Source organism: Cyprinodon tularosa, unplaced genomic scaffold (assembly GCF_016077235.1).
Source record: "Cyprinodon tularosa strain WSP-4 unplaced genomic scaffold, ASM1607723v1 ctg774, whole genome shotgun sequence".
Taxonomy (NCBI): Eukaryota; Metazoa; Chordata; class Actinopteri; order Cyprinodontiformes; family Cyprinodontidae; genus Cyprinodon; species Cyprinodon tularosa.
In genome coordinates, this window is record NW_024039534.1 from 297,027 (window position 1) to 317,145 (window position 20,119).

General features: G+C 38.5%; 2 protein-coding genes across 3 annotated transcripts in view; one reads left to right on the plus strand and one right to left on the minus strand.

The window, feature by feature from the left end:
* Positions 1–8,557, minus strand: part of fbxl6 (F-box and leucine-rich repeat protein 6) — a 17,595-nt gene extending 9,038 nt beyond the window's left edge. The window contains exons 1-7 of one of the 2 annotated variants that reach the window (XM_038270745.1): positions 8,434–8,557; positions 4,102–4,634; positions 3,852–4,010; positions 3,704–3,767; positions 2,372–2,503; positions 1,266–1,373; positions 1,065–1,178 (exon numbers count right to left, since the gene is read on the minus strand). In XM_038270745.1, coding sequence (XP_038126673.1) covers positions 1,065–1,178; positions 1,266–1,373; positions 2,372–2,503; positions 3,704–3,767; positions 3,852–4,010; positions 4,102–4,613 — 1,089 coding nt within the window. In that variant the 5' untranslated portion in view covers positions 4,614–4,634; positions 8,434–8,557. Of the gene's footprint in view, positions 1–1,064; positions 1,179–1,265; positions 1,374–2,371; positions 2,504–3,703; positions 3,768–3,851; positions 4,011–4,101; positions 4,635–8,090; positions 8,233–8,433 lie in introns of those variants that run through there. The other variant, XM_038270746.1, reaches the window with a different exon arrangement.
* Positions 8,558–9,071: 514 nt separating this feature from the next.
* LOC119773662 lies at positions 9,072–18,715 on the plus strand. The gene is made up of 3 exons (XM_038270753.1): positions 9,072–9,150; positions 11,675–11,741; positions 15,912–18,715. Exons 2-3 carry the CDS (start codon positions 11,681–11,683, stop codon positions 18,491–18,493), a joined length of 2,643 nt encoding a protein of 880 aa, XP_038126681.1. The 5' UTR covers positions 9,072–9,150; positions 11,675–11,680; the 3' UTR covers positions 18,494–18,715.
* The last annotated feature ends 1,404 nt before the right edge of the window (positions 18,716–20,119 follow it).

Sequence of the window (20,119 nt, forward strand, 5' to 3'; positions counted from 1 at the left end):
CTGTCCTGGTGCAATATGAAAAATAAATGTTTGTGTTAAAACTACGCAAACTTACATGAGAAATGTAGCTGTACATCCACAAAATATAGGCTAGTTTGTTTCATAAAGTGCAAAAAAAGACATTTTTGTTTTTAAAAGCCCCTAAGGGGTTCAAACAATAGGCCCCCCCATTTCAACAAATGAGTTTTTTTAGACTAGAAGAGTTCTGCCTTTTAAGACAGGAAAGTATAGCAGTTAAAGTTGCTACTTGAGAAAATACTGAACCATAGAGATAAAAATAGCCCTGTGATTCAAATTATAAATTGTAATTGGAATAAAAATGAGAGAACTAGGGGTGCTAAAAAACACATCCTCCAAAGACAGATATTTACATGGGAATGTGGCAGATAATTAATTGACATATTACTGATCTTGCTGGATTTTATTCTGCTTTACTTCCATAAATTGCAGGATCTTCTTTACTTTATCTTTGCCAGAAGATTTAAACTTTAAAAGCCTTGCCCTCATAATTTGCAAGTTAATTTATTTATAAAAGCTATTTTAATTATTGTGATCAATTTGCGCCGTCAATCCCGGTGCATGCGCGCTTCATTTGCAGTCTGGACGCTGAAACATCCTGCGGCTCTGACTGCAGCGCTGAGAGGGACTCCTGCGGGAGAACGGGGTTGGGATGGGGGAGGCGCCCCACGGCAGAGTAGGAACAATACATGCTTTCACGTAAGAGTCTCCAAAAGCCAACAGTGACACCGTAAAAAGTCGCCAGATTTGTCGCTAGTCGCTTTTTTGAAAAATAGTCGCTGGAGGGGTCTGAAAAGTTGCTAAATATAGCGACAAAGTCGCTGAGTTGGCAACACTGCGCACCTGCAGCGCTGGCACGCTGTGCGGTAATATTTTTTCTTCCCCTGTTTCAGTCAAGTGGATGTGATGATGGCGGCGGCGGATGATGCATTAATCGTGCGACACAACTAATCGATGATGAAATTCATTCGCCAACGCTTTTAAAAGTCAATTTTTATCGATTTTATTGATTCGTTGTTGCAGCCCTAATAGGGAGTATTTCTTACCTTAAGTTTTGGGCAGGAGTGCTGCAGCATCTTAAAGCAAACGCACATATCTGTGTCTTTACTCGCCACGCTGTTGTTAATGTCCAACAGCTCCAGATTAGGACAGCAACCCCTCTGCAAAAAAAGAAAGAAAAAACCATGAGCAGAGTCTGTAAAATGAGGCCAGCTGACTGTTTTCCAGCCGACAGGAAGTAGCCTCACGGAGATGGCCGACAGAAGTTTGTCGTGTCTGCTGCTGCGGGTGAACAGCATCTGCCTGATCTGGTTCCCGTGTTCCTCCAGGTACTGCACGACCGCATCAATCTGAAACTACAGCAAAGCAAGAACGATAGCTTTAAAACTGATTATGAACTCACAGATAAAATTATTTCACTTCAATCAGTCGAAAGAAAATGATTTAACATTCTTTTAATAAGAACATGCATATCTTAGAATGAGGCTGCCTAGATACGCCTGGCCAGCCAAACTAATATCTATTCAGTTTATTTCTATAGCTCCAATTCACATCACATACATTCACATCTCAGCTCACTTTCCAGTTCACCAGATCATCCAGTCAGATTGATTCAGATTGACCAGGGAGACGTCCAGGAGGCATCCTAACCAGATGCCTGAGCCTCCTCAACTGGCTCCTCTCGATGTGGAGGAGCAGCGGTTCTACTCTGAGTCCTCCCAGGATGACTGAGCTCCTCCCCCTCTCTAAGGGAGAGCCCAGACACACTACTGAGAAAACTCATTTCACCTGCTTGCTGCATCATGACCATAGATGCGGGTAGGAAGCATCAATAAACGATTTATTGATTACTAAATTAGTGGATGATTATCAGAATAATTGTTTCAGCCCTATTTGAATGATGGTCAAAAAGGCTGATTTTGGGTGATTGATGGCAGATGAATGATCCCATTTATTACTAGTTTAATATTTGTTGCTATTATTTATTTACTGTGTGAAAAGTGGAAGAAAAATGAATTTTCTAAACACTAAAAAACAGCCTCTGTTCTTCACCAACAGCAAATAAAAACCTCAGAGTTCAGTTTAAGGACGTAGATCATTTGCAGTAGAATGGGTGACGTGGCGGATCTACACAGAATTCAAAACAAAGACAATCTTCATACTTCTTACAAACACAGGAAGTCCACAGATGAAACTAATCCCACCAGAAAAGGGCGGAGCTTATTTTTTTAGACCAAAATCTGAAATCCCCAGAAGTTCTCCCTCCTGTTCGTGTTGAACTGTGAAAATACTGACTGCCTTCGATAAAAAGGATAAAATGCCGGAATGAGAGCGGCAGCATCAGCACATGTACCTGCGAGTGCTGCAGATTGATGGTCTGCAGGGAGCGGCTGTGCAGACCCAGGCTGTGCATCCCGCTCGCCGTCAGACCTTTGCAGTACGACAGGTGGAGGGAATGAAGGTGGGGACAAAACTTTGAAATGCTCTAAATGAGTCAACAAACAGAAACAAAGCCATATTTTTCATTTAGGCGATTTATTTCGATGGATTTTTGGTACATCTTTAACGTTTAGAATAAAATCATTCATTTTCAAAAGAGGAGTTTCTATGACGGAGTTTTAGGGCCAGGCTAGGGATTTTTATTTCAAGAATAAAGGCGTAACATTACGAGAATAAAGTCATATAATTACAAAAATAGAGTCATAAAATTACCAGAATAAATTCTTAAAATTTTGAGAATAGTTGTATAAATACAAGAATAAAGTAATACAATGTTAAGAATAAAGTTGTAAAATTACAAAAATAAAGTCATTAAATTACGAGAATAAAGTCATAAAATTACGAGAATAAAGTCATAAAGAGAGTAGTCATAAAATTACAAAAATAAAGTCATTAAATTACGAGAATAAAGTCATAAAATTACAAAAATAAAGTCATAAAATTACGAGAATAAAGTCATAAAATTATGAGAATAAAGTCATAAAATTAGGAGAATAAAGTCATAAAATTACGAGAATAAAGTCATAAAATTACAGTAGTCATAAAATTACAAAAATAAAGTCATTAAATTATGAGAATAAAGTCATTAAATTACGAGAATAAAGTCATAAAATTAGGAGAATAAATTCATAAAATTACAAAAATAAAGTCATTAAATTAGGAGAATAAAGTCATTAAATTAGGAGAATAAAGTCATTAAATTAGGAGAATAAAGTCATAAAATTACGAGAATAAATTCATAAAATTGTGAGAATAAAGTCATAAAATTACCAGAATAAAGTCGTAAACGAGAAAAAAAGTTGTATTTTATGGCAACTCTTCCCAGAATCCCTTTCTTCCCTAAAATGAGGAATGTGGAGCATCATGTGAAGTTCTACTTTAGCATCGGTTTGACCAATCAGGAAATCTTTTAGCAGCAGCATCAAACTGGGCAGGATGTCAAAGTTGACTCTGGTTGCTGATTGGTGGAGCTGGTCGGCCGTCATCTGCTGGGCGGAGCTCCAAGCTTTCTTTCTGAAACATGTTGCTGTATGATGACTTTATTCTCGTAATATTACGACTTTATTTCCAAAATAAAGAAAATGTAAACATTTCTAGCCCGGCCCTAATACTCCAACGTAAGTTTCTCCTTATGGGTTTAAAAAGTTTAAGTTGTAGATTTAAAGTCCTTTAGTTTCAGATTTACCTCTAAGGTGAAGTCAACATTCTTTGCCCAGTGACAGAGAGTAAAGTCCCGCAGCTGTGAGAACCTAAAGAAGAACAACAGTGAGGTTTTTAGCTCCAACGAGGAGCTCAACTGGTTCAAACATCAGCTGTCCTCCAGAAGCTCTCACCTGTTTTCCGTCAGCCAGGCCACGGTCTCCTTGATCCTGTCTCTCGTCTTTGCAAACAATTTCTTTGCTGGCTGATACCAACAGTAACCTACGGTCACTTTTCTCCACAGAATCGGGGTGGAGGCAGCGGCGTTCCACAGACGACAAACTCGTCCGACCCTGAAGCACAAACCAAGGAGAAAATGTCAGATAAAAGCTGTGAGCAGAAGTGAGACCACAGCAGAGAGGAGGAGGAAAACAGGGTTCCTACCTGCAGAGGAAAGGCACCGCCCCGTCTTCAGCAGCCACCATTTGAAAGATGTAGACCAGCACCTCCTCTGGTAAATGCTGTCCCCACCTGTCCTCAGACTCGGCCGCATGGACAGGAGGCTTCTCCCGTTCTTTCTCCTGATCCGGGGACACAACAGGAGGTTTCTTTTTCACTGGTTTCCGTTTCAGCGGAGGTTTTTCCTGAGAGACTGATTTCTTTTTCTTAGGCGACTTTGCTTTGGACACTATTTCACTGTCTTCTGACCAAGGAACGTCGTCAGAATCAGTCGAATCATCTATCCCAAAAAACACGATGTCTTCCCCTGGCCCGTTGAAGGTGGGCTGTTGGAAGTGGAACGGTGGGGTCTTTTTGGCTTTCTTTGCTTTAACAGCCACATTGCTTTTCAGCCGTTCTTTCCTGGGCGTGGTTTTCCCAGATCCAGATGCTCCAGATGCTGAATCGACACGGCTGCCTCCAGGCTGGACTGAACTGTTGTAGTCGAATTCCTCCATCAATACTTTGGTTTGAAATGTCTAAGAACATCAGGAGAAAGCACGACAGAGAAAACTCAGTTAGACATTATTTCAACGCCACAAGTTCAAGTTGTTTTCCTACGATGGAGTATTAGGGCAAGGCTAGATTTTTTATTTTTCGAGATAAAGTCATAAAATTACTAGCATCAAGTCGTAACAAAAAAATTCATAGAATTACGAAATTAAAATCATAACATTACGAGAATAAAGTAATAAAATTACAAGAATAATGTCATAAAATTCTGAGAAAGTCGCAAAATTCTGAGAATAAGGTCGTAAATTGCGAGAAAGTCTTAACAATTAGAGAATAAAGTTGTAAAATTACGATAATAAAGTCATAACAATACAAGTAAAAAGTCATAAAATTATGAGAAATATGTAATAAAATAATGAGAATTAAGTCATAACATTTATTTCAAGAATAGTTGTAAAACCATTAGAATAAATTCATAAAATTATGAGAACAAAGTCATACAATTATGAGAAAGTCATAACAATAAGAAAATAAAGTCGTAAAATTACGATAATAAATTCATAACAATACAAGTATAAAGTCATAAAATTATGAGAAATACGTAATAAAATAATGAGAATAAAGTTGTAACATTTCAAGAATAGTTGTAAAACTGTTAGAATAAAGTCGTAAAATTATGAGATCAAAGTCATACAATTATGAGAAAGTCGTAACATTGTAAGCATAAAGTCGTAAATTGCGAAAAAGTTGTAAATTGCGAGAAAGTCTTAATAAGAGAATAAAGTCGTAAAATTAAGATAATAAAGTCATAACAATACAAGTATAAAGTCATAAAATTATGAGAAATACGTAATAAAATAATGAGAATAAAGTTGTAACATTTCAAGAATAGTTGTAAAACTATTAGAATAAAGTCGTAAAATTATGAGAACAAAGTCATACAATTATGAGAAAGTGGTAACATTATGAGAATAAAGTCGTAAATTGCGAAAAAGTTGTAAATTGCGAGAAAATCTTAACAATAAGAGAATAAAGTCGTAAAATTACAATAATAAAGTCGTAACAAGTATAAAGTCATAAAATTATGAGAAATACGTAATAAAATAATGAGAATAAAGTCATAACATTTCAAGAATAGTTGTAAAACTATTAGAATAAAGTCGTAAAATTATGAGATCAAAGTCATAAAATTATGAGAAAGTCGTAACATTATGAAAATAAAGTCGTAAATTGCGAAAAATTTGTAAATTGCGAGAAAGTCTTAACAATAAAAGAATAAAGTCTTAAAATTACAATAATAATGTCGTAACAATACAATTACAAAGTCATAAAATTATGAGAAATACGTAATAAAATAATGAGAATAAAGTCGTAACATTTCAAGAATAGTTGTAAAACTATTAGAATAAAGTTGTAAAATTATGAAAAAGTTGTAACATTATGAGAATAAAGTCGTAAATTGCGAAAAAGTTGTAAATTGCGAGAAAGTCTTAACAATAAGGGAATAAAGTCATAAAATTACGATAATAAAGTCGTAACAATACAAGTATAGAGTCATAAAATTATGAGAAATACGTAATAAAATAATGAGAATAAAGTCGTAACATTTCAAGAATAGTTGTAAAACTATTAGAATAAAGTCGTAAAATTATGAGATCAAAGTCATAAAATTATGAGAAAGTCGTAGAATTATGAGAATAAAGTCGTAAATTGCGAAAAATTTGTAAATTGCGAGAAAGTCTTAACAATAAAAGAATAAAGTCTTAAAATGACAATAATAATGTCGTAACAATACAATTACAAAGTCATAAAATTATGAGAAATACGTAATAAAATAATGAGAATAAAGTCGTAACATTTCAAGAATAGTTGTAAAACTATTAGAATAAAGTTTTAAAATTATGAAAAAGTTGTAACATTATGAGAATAAAGTCGTAAATTGCGAAAAAGTTGTAAATTGCGAGAAAGTCTTAACAATAAGAGAATAAAGTCGTAAAATTACGATAATAAAGTCGTAACAATACAAGTATAAAGTCATAAAATTATGAAAAATACGTAATAAAATAATGAGAATAAAGTCGTAACATTTAAAGAATAGTTGTAAAACTATTAGAATAAAGTCGGAAAATTATGAGAATAAAGTCCCAACATTACAAAAATAAAGTTGTGATATTATCAGACTAAAGATACATTTTATGACAAATCTTATTAGAAACACTTTCTTCCCTAAAATGAGGAATGCAGAGCATCATGTGAAGTTATATTTTAGCATTGGTTTGACAAATCAGGAAATCTTTTAGCAGCAGCATGAAACTGGGCAGGATGTCAAAGTAGACTCTGGTTGCTGATTGGTGGAGCTGGTCGGCCGTCATCTGCTGGGCGGAGCTATAAGCTTTCTTTCTGAAACGGGTTGTTGAATGATGAATTCATTCTCTTAATATTAGGACTTTATTATCGAAATATTACCACCTCATTATTGTAATTTTACGACTTTATTCTCGTAATAAAAAAATATATATCTCTAGCCCAGCCCTAATACTCCGTTGTAGATTTCCAGCTATGAGGGAAAACATCAGATTATACACGTTATAAATCATATTCCTCATCCAATAAAGGAAAATAGGAAAGGAAAAAAGGAAATTTCCCGATAGATCTCAAATATAAAAAGAAAATCCAGCATAAAAATAAATCATTTCTCTTTTCTCCCTCATTTCTCAGCAGTAAACAGTGAAACAAAGTATGGATAAATCGACAAAATTTTTATCCACTAGTTTAGGCAGTTTAAAGTTAATGTATATTTAAAGTACTGAAATGTTTCCTTTGTAGAAATCTAACAATAAAAATAACATTGATAATGTAAATGAGTGCATCTTGATAGCAGTTTTAAAGCTTGCATATTTTTATGCAAGCTTTAAAACAATAACACAAATCTAATCTAATCTAGTTTTCCTGTGATTTAAAATCCTTTTACACTTGAGTTGGAATCAGTTCCAGTATTGTCTTATTATTATAAAATGCTAAATTCTGCTAAATGTAAGATAAATTTGGTTTTCACACAGGTCATTGTATAAAAGAGTTTTTCCAGAACATCCAGTATCTGTGGGAATAAACCAGTCTATGCAGGTTTCTCCTACAACCTGCGTTACTTTAAGGCACTGCTCCTAATTTGAAAACTAATTTAAAACCCTTTTTTGACCATAATGCAGCAATAAATTAACAATAAAAAGTGTAGAACAGAAAACCTCGCAAAACTGAAATTATATCCTACTACATTTTCAAATTTTTCCATTATTTCTGCAAACTAATGTACTTAAATGCAGGTGTTTAGTGGAAAGGTGAAATATATCTTCAAGTAATGTAATTTTCCATTGTAATGTAGCGTTATTACTAAAGGAAAACCTGAAGCACACAAGTATTGCCTGTTTAACTTTTCTTTAAAGCTTTCCTCTCATTCATTTAATGGTTTCCAAATAGTTTCCGACCTTTGATTAATCTGTCGAGTAAAAGCCTCAGAGTTAAAACTGCCAATAAAGCAAACATTGATACATGCTTTTAGCTGGTTTCCTTTTGTTTTGCTTTGGTTCTTTTATTTCCTCTTAGTTCAGACGAAGCTGCGCGCGCATCTCCATTATTTACAACCCGAAGCTTAGCATCGCTGAAAGCAGCGTCTGCTAACTGCTAACATATCGACTAACTAAAATGAAAAAACCATTACAGATATATCAGCACAATTTCAACTGGTAACCGTTCATGTTCCGACAGCTACTATATACAACAGAAGGGTCTTTTTTTATATATCTGTATATAAATAAGAATATACTTTACATTTTGTTATGCTAGCTGGAAACCATCAAGCAGAATCAGGAAGTATTCCGTCTTTCTGATTGGTCAAAACCCCAACTCCTACCCGCCTTTAAATGAAACTGACCAATCACAGAACAGAGACGATTGTTTAAAAAGTCATTTGGGAAGGGGGAAGGGACATCAGTTATTAAGAGTAAAGAAATGGAAAAATGGCAAAAAAGGTGGAATGAAGTTTAAAACAGAATTATATAAAGTACAAAAGTCAGTATATAATAGAAATATGAATAAGAGAAACAGAAGGGAAGAAGTAATAATAATCAGATTAAGAGTGGGTTATACATATTTAATGACAATTTATATTTAATACGGAGGAGAAATTGTGAACAATTTGAGGAATGTGGAGAAAAATCCAATTTAGAAAACATTCTAATGAACTGTAAAACGTAACAAAATGAAAAGGAAAAAACTGAGAAGAATGGTTGGAAGGAAAGGCCATTAATGCAGTCTGAAAGGAATGTTGGGAAATAAAGGAAATATAAACGATATTAACGGATTATGGAAAGCATTATTTTTTATATATAGAATACAAAACAAAAAAAACAAAAAACAATTTGATCAAAGTAGAGTAATGTTGCTACACGCTCATGTACAGTAGGTGGCGGTATGCAGCTTAAAGTTGCTCGCGATCCGCCATAACAGAACAGAAGAAGAAGAAGGTTGGGTTGCGCTGGAAACAAGGTGGGTTTATTTTAAAACTGTTTTAACTGCTTTAAAATCTGCTATTATTGACAGTAGAACCGAACCGTACAGCTACTGATTTATTCTCCACTTTGCATGATTAAAGTTAGCAGAGTTTTTATTGCCGTTAAAGAGCGTGTTTATAGAGAGGAGGGTCCCATGGCTAACAGTGCAGCATGCTAACTGTTCTGCTACTGTTAGCATTTCCACACACATAACTCTGTATTTGCTGAATTTATTCTATTAATTTATAGATTTTACTCATATTTCCATCTTTTATTTAATTGAATGAGTCAATGAGGGTAAACCGAAGAATATAGTTAGATTGTTGGGGGAAAAGAAAATGATTTCTTTGGTTTTTGTTTCTAGATATTTCTGCATATGGGGCCTTTGATTAGTAAATATGAGACTTTAAAGTCATAGGGAAATCATATTTAAATGTTAAGTCATTCTGGCTTAAACATGTATATAAAGGGGCTCTTTATCAGATGATATTGTTGCAAAATGTAGAAAATTTCTATTTAAAAAAAAATCCTGTCTCAATTTTTTTTTCCGTTATCTTCTGCAGACCAGTTAGTTCTACGTCAGCCTGAACACCTAAATTCGGCCAATCATATATCAACGGTCATCTGTCAATCAAATGTTTTCAGTCATAGCATCTTGATTCATGTGTCGCAGCTAATATACGCAACGGTTGAAACCAGAATCCTTTCCTTTCCCATTGAGTTGCGTCCCAGTGTTCACGGGGATGGACGTCTGTGTCTTCGGCAGGCGTAGAGCTAACAGAACTGGCAGCGTTGCGAGGCAAGGGCTCAAACATGGACGGCTGGAAGCCTTCTACACCAAACCAAGCTTCTGCCGCCCTGGCGTCCTCTTCCACAACATCTTCGTCCCCGCTTTCCTCCTCTAAATAAAAAATGGATGACGGAGGAGACTCATCCACGACCTCCGACACTAAACTCTCCTCCTCTTGCATGTTTCCTCTGTCCATAGCGTTTCTTGACAGCGTCGTTTCTAAGTCACCAATTTAGTGCTACTTGGTCCCAATGGAATTTCCCATTGGGAACCTGCTAGCGCTAAGTTGCTAACTGGTTAGCAAGATGCTTCTGAACCAAACCTGCTTGCGAACCTTCTGCCACAACAATCCCGCCCCCTTGATAATCGACCAATCACATTCACTTTATTCACTCGTGTAAAGTCGGGCACCACTCGGGAGAATTCGGAAACGCAACGGTTGGAATGGCCGCTTCCCTACTTTTTATGAAACATGGTTTTTCTTCTGATTTTTTGTGTTTTATTTCTATAAGACATGTGCACCATTCCAGTTTTTGCTTCTTTTCTTGTTGATTTCACTCCTCTTCAAGAATCGTGTTGAACCTTTGTATGTCCTTTAATCTAATAGATAAACCATTGTCCATTCCTGAGGACCAATGAGCAGAGGTGCATGCAGTACAGTGTATACTTTTTGATAGTTTAAATTAAATGCAGCGAAACACGAGTAGCAACTAAAGATTAATAAATGTCAAAATTTGCTTTTTAACAGTGGTGATTAGTGATGGCTTACTGAGGCATCTTGAAGAGTTTGGACACATTGCCAAACTTTATTGATGCTGCATTGATACTGTCTCAAAGAATACTGACACCTGCTGGACATTCAATTCTATTCAGTTTATTTCTATAGCTCCAATTCACATCATGTCATCTCAGGTCACTTTATAGATCCAGATCAACCAGATCATCCAGTCAGATTGATTCAAAGTTTTCTATCTAAGGAAAACCAGCTGATTGCATCGACTCATTGACTCTTCAGCAATCCCTCACACTAAGCATGCTTGTAGCGACAGTGGAGAGGAAAAACTCCCTTTGAACAGGAAGAAACCTCCAGCAGAATCAGGCTCAGTGTGAGCGGCCATCTGCTGAGGCCCACTGGGGTTCAAGGAGACAGAAGCAGACATAGAAAAAGAAGCATAGATACAAAAGGCAACTGTCAACCAGCTCCACAGGCGGCCCCGTCCAGGAAACACACAGCCAGGCAGACGAGCTCCGAGCCAGCTCCCATGTCAGAGGATGAAGAGAGCACATCCAGTTAGTCACAGTCAGAGAAACAGGACTACACTGGAAAACAGGCCAAGCTCAAATAGAGCATAGTGTTAGAGATTGAACTAATAGATTCTGCAGAGTGGGAGAATAGAGATAGAATGAAGCAGAATGATGAAAAAGGGGTCCCTATGTCCTCCAGCAGTCTAAGCCTATAGCAGCAGAACTATAGAGATAGATCAGGATAACCTGAGCCACTCTAACTAGAAGCTTTATCAAAAAGGAAAGTTTTAAGCCTGCACCTAAACAGTTGGAAACCCCTAATGGAAATTTAGTTAAAATTCTGAAGCGTGAGCCTTTCTGCTTGTTGGAAGTTGCTTCTCTTAAAGGGAAAAAGATTTTCACAGGTCTTAAGAAATTCTATTTACATTGATGTTGTTTTGAGGCCTTTGAATGACGTTTGCGTTTGTCTGTGTTTCTTTAACAGAACATCATGGAGGAAGGACGGGATTTTTCTCTCCATGGAAAAGCAGTTGTGAAAGATGCTAATCTGAGTAAGACTGGACCTTTTTACTGTAGACGTCTGCACCGGTTGTCCTGTTAGCAACATCAAACTCAAGCCTCTTTTTAGTTTTTTTTTCTTACCAAGTTTCTAAACCTTCTTGTAATCCTGCAAAGCAGAGGTGTTGACCTCATTCTATATCGGGCCGCCTAGGTGTCGTCAATTCTTTAAAGGAAAAGTTCAGTCGGCAGGAATAATAAATGGATCATTATTTATACCTAAAACTAATACGTTTGCAGTGATTTAATGAATTTAGCGTTAATCAGTAAAAAAAACCCATTAATTTTCATCACAATCACTGAGTCTGGGAGCGGCCATTTTTGCCCAAATATAGTAGCCCCTCCCTCCTGCCATCTTCCAGCAGTGACGTCACGGTGCGGTAAGCCTAGCGCCATTCTCCCCGCTTTCCAAGCTAAATCAATGGGAACTACTAGACACATCTAGCCTGACGTAGTCCTACTCAATTCTAGTCAGAATGAGTCTGATGCTGCTCCATAGAGCTGTGATTATGGGGCGTGTTTTGAACGGACCAGGAAAAAAAATGCCTCTGCACTCAATTGGATAGACCTACAACCAATAAGAGCAACGGAGTGCGTGACGTTATGTTCAGCGACGCATAGTTGTTGTCAACAAAAATCAAAGCGTGCAGTTTCACGCCTAGAATAAGAAGATGAGCCTTGATCGCGTTTCTCTGTTCCTCTTTTAAAATTAATTTGCTGTCGATATCTTCTAGAACAGACCTAATAGCAGAATCTACTCACCTAAACTGTCCAGCGGCAGCCATTGTTGTTGCTGCCCAAGCGCGCTTTGGTGACGTGGTTGATTACATTACTGTTGATCATCTGTCCATCATCGTTTAAAGCCCGCCCCAACAATTTGATTGGCCCGCCAGATATTGTGCGAGCATAGTCGCGCTACTATTGAACAATGCCAGACCGAACTTCCCAACCTCAAACGTTGTGGGCGGGACTAAGTTCGGAATGGCACCCAGGCTAGAGACACATCTGCAATCAACAACAATTATTGAAGATTTCCAGAGGACTTCACCATTGAAATTCACCAGAGCTATAGTGAAACTGACAATGCCCACGTGCATGGCAGCTGGATGCTGGAATACATCGGGTAAAAGTGGAAAAAAGAGTTATTCCACCTTTCTGATTCATGCTAAGAAACCAGGTCATTTGTGCGTGTCACAGTTAACGCAGACCCTAACCGACACACGGACCCCCAGAAATCCTAGCTAGTTCCTGATTGTCCCTCTCGCGTTGTGGCGTGGAATAACGTTGCGCAGCCCATGCTTCAATGTTGGGAATAAATAAAAAATATCTGCATCATACCTGCGATAAGCTAACTGCAACACACTGCTGCGGGAGGATAACCAGCCCTTAAACTTGGCAATGTTCTCAATTTTTGTGCTTCTTTAAAAAAATTCCCAGCAGGTAAAGATCAATCTATTTTATATTTTTTTAGAGAAATCGAATATTTTAGTTTCTGGACATTTCCTTCTTTTTTTTTTCCTTTTTCTATGTCAACTCGGATGCAAACAAAGGCACAGGGTGGTTTTGGATGTAAATAGTCAAACTCAATAGAACTTAAACATTAACGTCTCCTTCCTGCTGTGACCTGAAGGCCTTGTTGACTCAAACACTCCTGTTACTCTTATCTTACTTTTTTTGCACAGCAAATATGCAACAATTAAAATCAATAGACGTATTAATAATGCAGGGCAGCATGGTGGGAAAACACAGCAGTAAATATTCAGGAAGCACATCGCTCCTCCAGGAAACAGAACGTTCAAAACTGTTACCCAAAGACTGCCATCATGGTTTAAAAAATCACTTTATTAGCGCATTTAGGAGTATATTAATATATATGGATATTACCATCTACTAGTGATGGTGAGGTGAAGCCTCATTGAACAGTTTGGGCAAATTTCTTCAACGATCCCCACAGTTTATGAAGCTTCATGTGAATATGTCTCCACCTACTGGTAGAGTGCAGAACTACAGTTAGTAATAGAATCTGTGATTTGTGTTTTTTTTGCAATTGTTTTTTCCCCCACATAAGTTGCTTTGATATTGTTAATGATTGGTCTGTATAATGAAACTTTTTGGGGTGTAAAATGTCTTCAAGCGAACAATCATTTAAGGTACACTGTTTATCTGCCATTTTAGTGAAATAAGCACAAGCAGACATTGAAAAAGTTTGTGTAAATTGGGCAATGATGAGCAAAATGAAAGGTGTTAGTCGTTTCTATTTAAACATAATAGTTTTTCCACCGTTTTTACTTTTAATCGGGTTGGAAGTTATGTGTTCAAGCAATCATTTGGTCAAACCAACCAATCTAATTTGGCAGAATTTTTACCCAATCTGTATTTGTACTAGGACAAACCAAAACAAATTAGTCATGTTGTCACTCGTTAAGTATTATCGCAACTTTCAAAAGTCTAAGGTGGGTCTCAAATCAACAACCTAAGGAACGACGGACAATGTCTTACAGCTGATGCCACCAACATTGGTAACTATCGCTAACAGACAGCAATGCTACTTAACAATAACGTTACAACTCTAGCCACTCGTTCACATATTGATCAATATATTGTTTAACCAAAATAGTTTTAACCAACTAGATTGGTTGAGAAACACTACCAATCTATTCTTAAACTCTATCCAACTGACAGCAACTCTCCTACAATCTCCTACATCCTGACTGAACACTGCGGCTGTTTAGATGCCTGTCGAAGTTCTTGCGCGGTCTGAAGCACTTCCTAAAGCGGTCGCGCGGTATTACAGTAGCTAGGCTTCGGGCGTCAACAGTTTTGGCCCCTCCCCTAAATGAATCAGACCTTGGCGTGCTCTGGGGAAACGCCCCCACCATTACTCGACACACGCCTCGAAGCCTCGGCTCATCTCATGACATGGCTGTTAACGGCACACATTAGATCAATTACTGGGCTGCAATTATTAAAGAAACGGAAAAGTGAAAAAGCTTTTAACAGTTTAAAAATCTGACTTCTATTCTGCTATCAGGCCTTTTAAATGGGTTAAATGTTTTTTTTTCAACATTTTTCAAATGTTTTTTTTGGCCGATATCCGATATGCCGATATTTTAAAACTCATGTAGCCGATAACCGATATCGATACCGATGTTAAAGCTGGACAAAAATAAGTAGTCATTGAAAATAGCAGTTTTGTTATCCATTTCTGACACTTTGAAAAATAATATACTCAAAAATATTTTCATATGCTGATATCAAATTGATTTTTAAAAACGCTGTATCGATCTATTTTACTTTCAAAATCTGGTGAAATTTCATCGTTCTGTTACAAACTCTCGTGATATTTTGCAAATTCTTGTGAGATTTTGTTAGTAAAATAGATCGATACCGCGTCAATATATCAACATATAAAAATATGGCAACATTTTGTGAATTTTCGGGGGATTTCGTAGCATAACAATGACATATAGCAATATTTCATTGGTAAAAGAGATTGATATGGTGTTTTTAAATTGCAATATATCAACATATGAAGATATTGGGATATTTTAATGGATCAATATTTTTTCCCTCGTCTTTAGAAGTTTTTAAGTCTGTAAAAAAGAAGTTTTTGAGGAAGAAGAAGAAGTAGTATTTTATTATTTTGTTTTTTAGAATTTAGAAACTCAGAAGCTGATTAAATATCGGTGGGGTGGCCGATGTCCGATATTCAGTTTTAAGGCCGATACAGGCAGATACCGATAGGGGGCGATTATATCGTGCATCCCTAGACTCCACCCTTTCTCTGAGTTACAGGGTCTGACCAAGAGAAGGCGCTTCTCTTTAGATCTTAATGTCCACAAATCATCACAGAAATAATATTTTGGTACAAAGATTGATGTTTCTAGGGGACCAGCTGATGACCAATCAAGGAAAGGGGTTAGTTGGTGTCATGGTGTGTACCACACTCTACATGAACCAGATGAAGAGGCTTCATAAATTTCTGATGAAACAAATGTTAATCTAATAAATCAATTTCTTTACATTCCTACTAGCAACATGGAAAAGATTCAAAGATTTTAATGATTGCAATTGGATGTTTTGTGCAGCTTTATCCACGTTTTATTTCTGTTTTATCATCAGAAATTAATTTAATTTTTTCTCTCCAACTCTTCTGATTCCAGGGGATGAGTACTACTGGAAGCTTGTTGCAGACTTTATTGGACCTCAATCAGGCGAGGAGCTTAACCTGAATCAAGGACCGTGCAAGAACAGATTTATGATCCAAGTTGGGCTTTTGAGGGAGGACAATAATTTTCCCTGGCTCGCCATCATAGAGTGGCTGAAGAAGATCTTCCCTGGTCACCAGTCCGCTGACTTCCGGTGTTTGATTGAGAGAGGCATTGCAACAACACTGAGCTTGGGCACTGAAGCGGTGTTTACCTTCCTGGAATCGGATGTCAACTTCAGCTTTGTTGGCCCAATATGTGACAGCATCGGGGTGGAGCGCCAGCATCTTCTTGAACTGAGGGATTTCTCAGAGCGAGCGCGGTCAATTGAAGTCACTAATGGACTGATTATAGAACTGAGCAACTTTGTTGCCAGGGAGAAAATTTCTCCAGTCGTCATCGTTACTTGGCTAAGGAACTTCAACCCAGAGTATTGTAAGGACGGGTGCATTCAGAAAGCGTATAAACTCCTAAGGGCCAGGATAAAGAAATTAAAAATTTACTGTCGTAACTATGAGACGAGGAGTCACAGGAAAAATGCTGCCATTGAGAAAGTTCTTCAGAGTCCGTTTGAACTGGTTCGCAAGAAATCACCAAAACTGTTTTTGAAGAAACGCATGAGGAAAATCTATTATGAGAAGGTTATGGTCAAAGAGAAAGAATTTTCAGAAATCTCACAAGGCGAAGCCCTTGAGGTACGCAAGGAGGTTGTAGGAAAAAAAACACAGAGAGGAAATGCTAACAAAACAGGCGAGGAGGATCGAAATGCATCGAACAGCAAAGAGAAGAGCCCAGCCGACTACGGAGAATCCCTGACCCTGCTGGACATCGCCATGCTGTCCGTCCAGAAGTTGTTGAGTGTTTACGGTGGAAAAAACGAAACGTGCAACAGGGTTTCTTTGGATCTCCTCAAGAATCACTATGCTCTGACTTGCAAAGAGACTCCCGCCATGGAGGAGTTTGAAAACAAAGTGAGCTCCTTCTGTGAAGAGACTGCCCTCGTGCCTCCCGTGAAATTTTTACACTACAATGCCAATTTCCTAGTTGATCTACACAATGCTGTGGAGAAACAGATCCTGAGCTTTGAAAAGGAGATCATTTTGTCAACGGGACAGAAACTGGGCCGAGATAATCTTCCAAAGTTCAAGAACTTTGTTAATTTGCCAGAAAGTGCCACTTCGCGTTACATCCACATGGCCTGTGATCTCCTGAGCCCAATCAGTCCAGAAAAACCGAACTACAGGAAGCATTGGGTGGCTTTCTGTGAAGAGAAGGGAAACCCCTCCAGACTCACTGTGAACCAGTCAAACAGACTGAATAACTACTTTGAGGCAGCAGCAGGTCTTATCCACCATCACAAAGAGGCTGCGCTATTCTTTGGCGATCTCTTGTCACTTACTAGCGACCCATGTCCCAACATCATCTTGGAGAGCATTACAGCAGATGCAAACGACTCCACAATCCAGAGTTTTGTTTGTGTCGTGGCTATAATTTACTGCAAGGTCCTCGGCCCCTACTGGCAGCTCCTGAAGAGCGGAGGGGAGTATGCGCTCTTCAATCAGTTCCTGCTCTGTCTCTACCAAAGGTTCATTGATTGGTCGAAAGATCCCTCAACTCTGCTCGAACCAGAGGAGGACAGCAACGTCTTCCGGCAGTTTCCTTTGCAAGAGAAAATCTTTAGCGGGGTGTTTAACTTCTGCGCCCATTGGCACACAAACCGAGACCTCATCCGGACTTGTCTGAGGAGAACCATAAAGGTGATCGCTGCCGTCACTGAGGAACACCTGAAGACCTTTCTGCCTGGAGGATCGTTTTCCCAAATTCCTCCGTTAGATGTGTGCTTGCAATTAGTCAGTTGCACGTTTTCCGTCTTAATGGCGGAATACCCCTTCGGCCATGCATATCCCTACAAGAAGAAACGACCTGACAAGCAGTCCAACAATTCCTCTCAGAGCTTGTTGGACAGCTCCCAGGAAGATGAAGCTTTTTCCGGCAACAGCTCTGATGAAGCCTCGAAGAGTGGAACCCACTTCCAGATCGGCCAAAGGGACGAGAAGAGTCCTCAGACGAAAAAGGCTACCAGGGTTTTCCAGGAAGAGGAGCAGGAGGAGAACATGGATAAGGACTACATTATCGCCGTGGTGACTAAAAATGGAGGTCCGTGCAAAACCCAGCAGGACATTGATAAATTGATGCTGCGTCTTGACGGGAAGTCACGGCAGGAGAAACGGGAGGCAGTTCGCTGCGAGATTCTGTACCAAAAAATGGTTCTAAACAACATGGACCCAAATTTGGACCATCGCTGCCTCAACACAACCCAGATGGTGTTGAAGCTGAAGCTGTCTCTCCCCCGGGTCAAACCCGGTTTCTCTTTGGTGCTGGCACCCAGGAAGACCAAACAAAGACGTTTACACCAACCTGCTCCAGATAATCCAGCTGCTCAAGGTGCCAACAGCGTCTTGTTGGCGTCCGGCATAGAAAATTCACACACTTCCCCGGTGGATGTAGAGATGACAAACTTAGCAGAAACACTATAAAAGACGTCGGACCCATGACTCAAACACGTACCAATGTCCTGTGATGTACATGTGATCTTTCTGAACAATAACAGGAACTTTTGCTTTGTTTTCGGTGCCTCACCATGGTTAGCATGGAGCCACTCTCCAGGCACCTCAGGAAAGGAAACGTCTACATCTGGGACAGCGACCCTACATTGGGTTCAAACTTGTCCTTAATGTAAAAATAAACATTTTTTGGTCCATTTCTTCTGACTTTTTTCATTATATTACAACACCAAATCCCAATTCTTTTAAAATCAAGGCACCACGGTTTAAGTATTAACTCAATCTGAGCTATATTCAGAGCAATATGTAGCGCTTGGTGCGTATTGATTCTTTGTTTCTTCTAGTAATTTGACGGTTACATCATTGCTTTATGGTACTTTGGGTTATGGCTAAAACACCAGAGCTAACTAAGCTAGCAGTTGTTCTTGAACCAATCTGATCTGAACCTTACCCTAACAAACATACTTCTGGCTCTCTGATGTATGCTGGTGAAGATATTCAGTCATCCAGATCAAAGTCATTCAAAAAAAGTTACAAAACAATTCACTGGACTTGGTTTGAAAGTTTGAAGATGTTTCGGTTCTCATCCAGGAAGCTTTTTCAATTCAATATGTCAGAATAAGCGTTGAGTTCAAAGCTCGATTCTTGCTTTGCCTTAGGAAACATGCAAATTAAACCAGGAGAATGGGGGTCAGGATTGGGGAGCCATTTTGGGTTCTTTGTTAGACTGCAATTACCAATCCTGGGCTATGCCTTTGAAAGGGGGGTCGTTAGGGGCATTTGTTGGCTTGGCTGCCCAGGTAGGATGTCCCCTGTATAGGGTCGGGGGGGATTGAAATGATAGCGAGAAGGGATCAAGTCAATCGCTGCATTGTAGGTTTTTGAAAGCTGGAATGTTGACTCCACCCCCTCTGTTTAAGATTGGTTTTTCTTTCTTAACATAGATGCCCCCCCACCGATTGTGTACATTCTGGTTAAATGGGTGTCTCTTGTCCTTAAGGTCCAAGTGGACAGCAGAGTCTTGTCCAGAGGAGGGCGCTCATGGTTGTTGGTCCATGTGTCTGTGGAGAGGTTGTTTGGTTTCTCCAATATAAAGATCAGATCATTCCTCGCTGCATTGAACTGCTGTTTAAGGGTCTGTTTGGTTTGAAATGATCTAGGATTTTGTGTTTGGAGAAAATCGTCTTTAGTTTCTCAGAGACTCCAGTAACATATGGGATGGAGATGTTTATGTGTTTGATCTTCTCACCGTTATGTTCTGCTGCGTTTCTTCTGGATTTCCTTGTTTATTTGACAAAAGCCCAGTTTGGTTCTCCACAGGTTAGGAAAGCTTCTTCCATGCTCACTAAACAGTCCAGGAAACGTAGCTTGTTGTCGTTGGCATCCTCTCTGCTGATGTGTCTGTGTCTGTGAAAGCTTCAACTTCTTTTAGCTGGATTCTGACAAATGTGTCATCCACATATCTAAACCAGTGACTTGGTGTTCCTCTGAAGGTGTCTTCTTCTTATGAGGTTTTATCACGGTGGTAAACCTGTGAAATTTGTGCATTACCGCCACCAACTGGTATGGAGTAAAGCAAGGAAACAGGAAATGATTCAC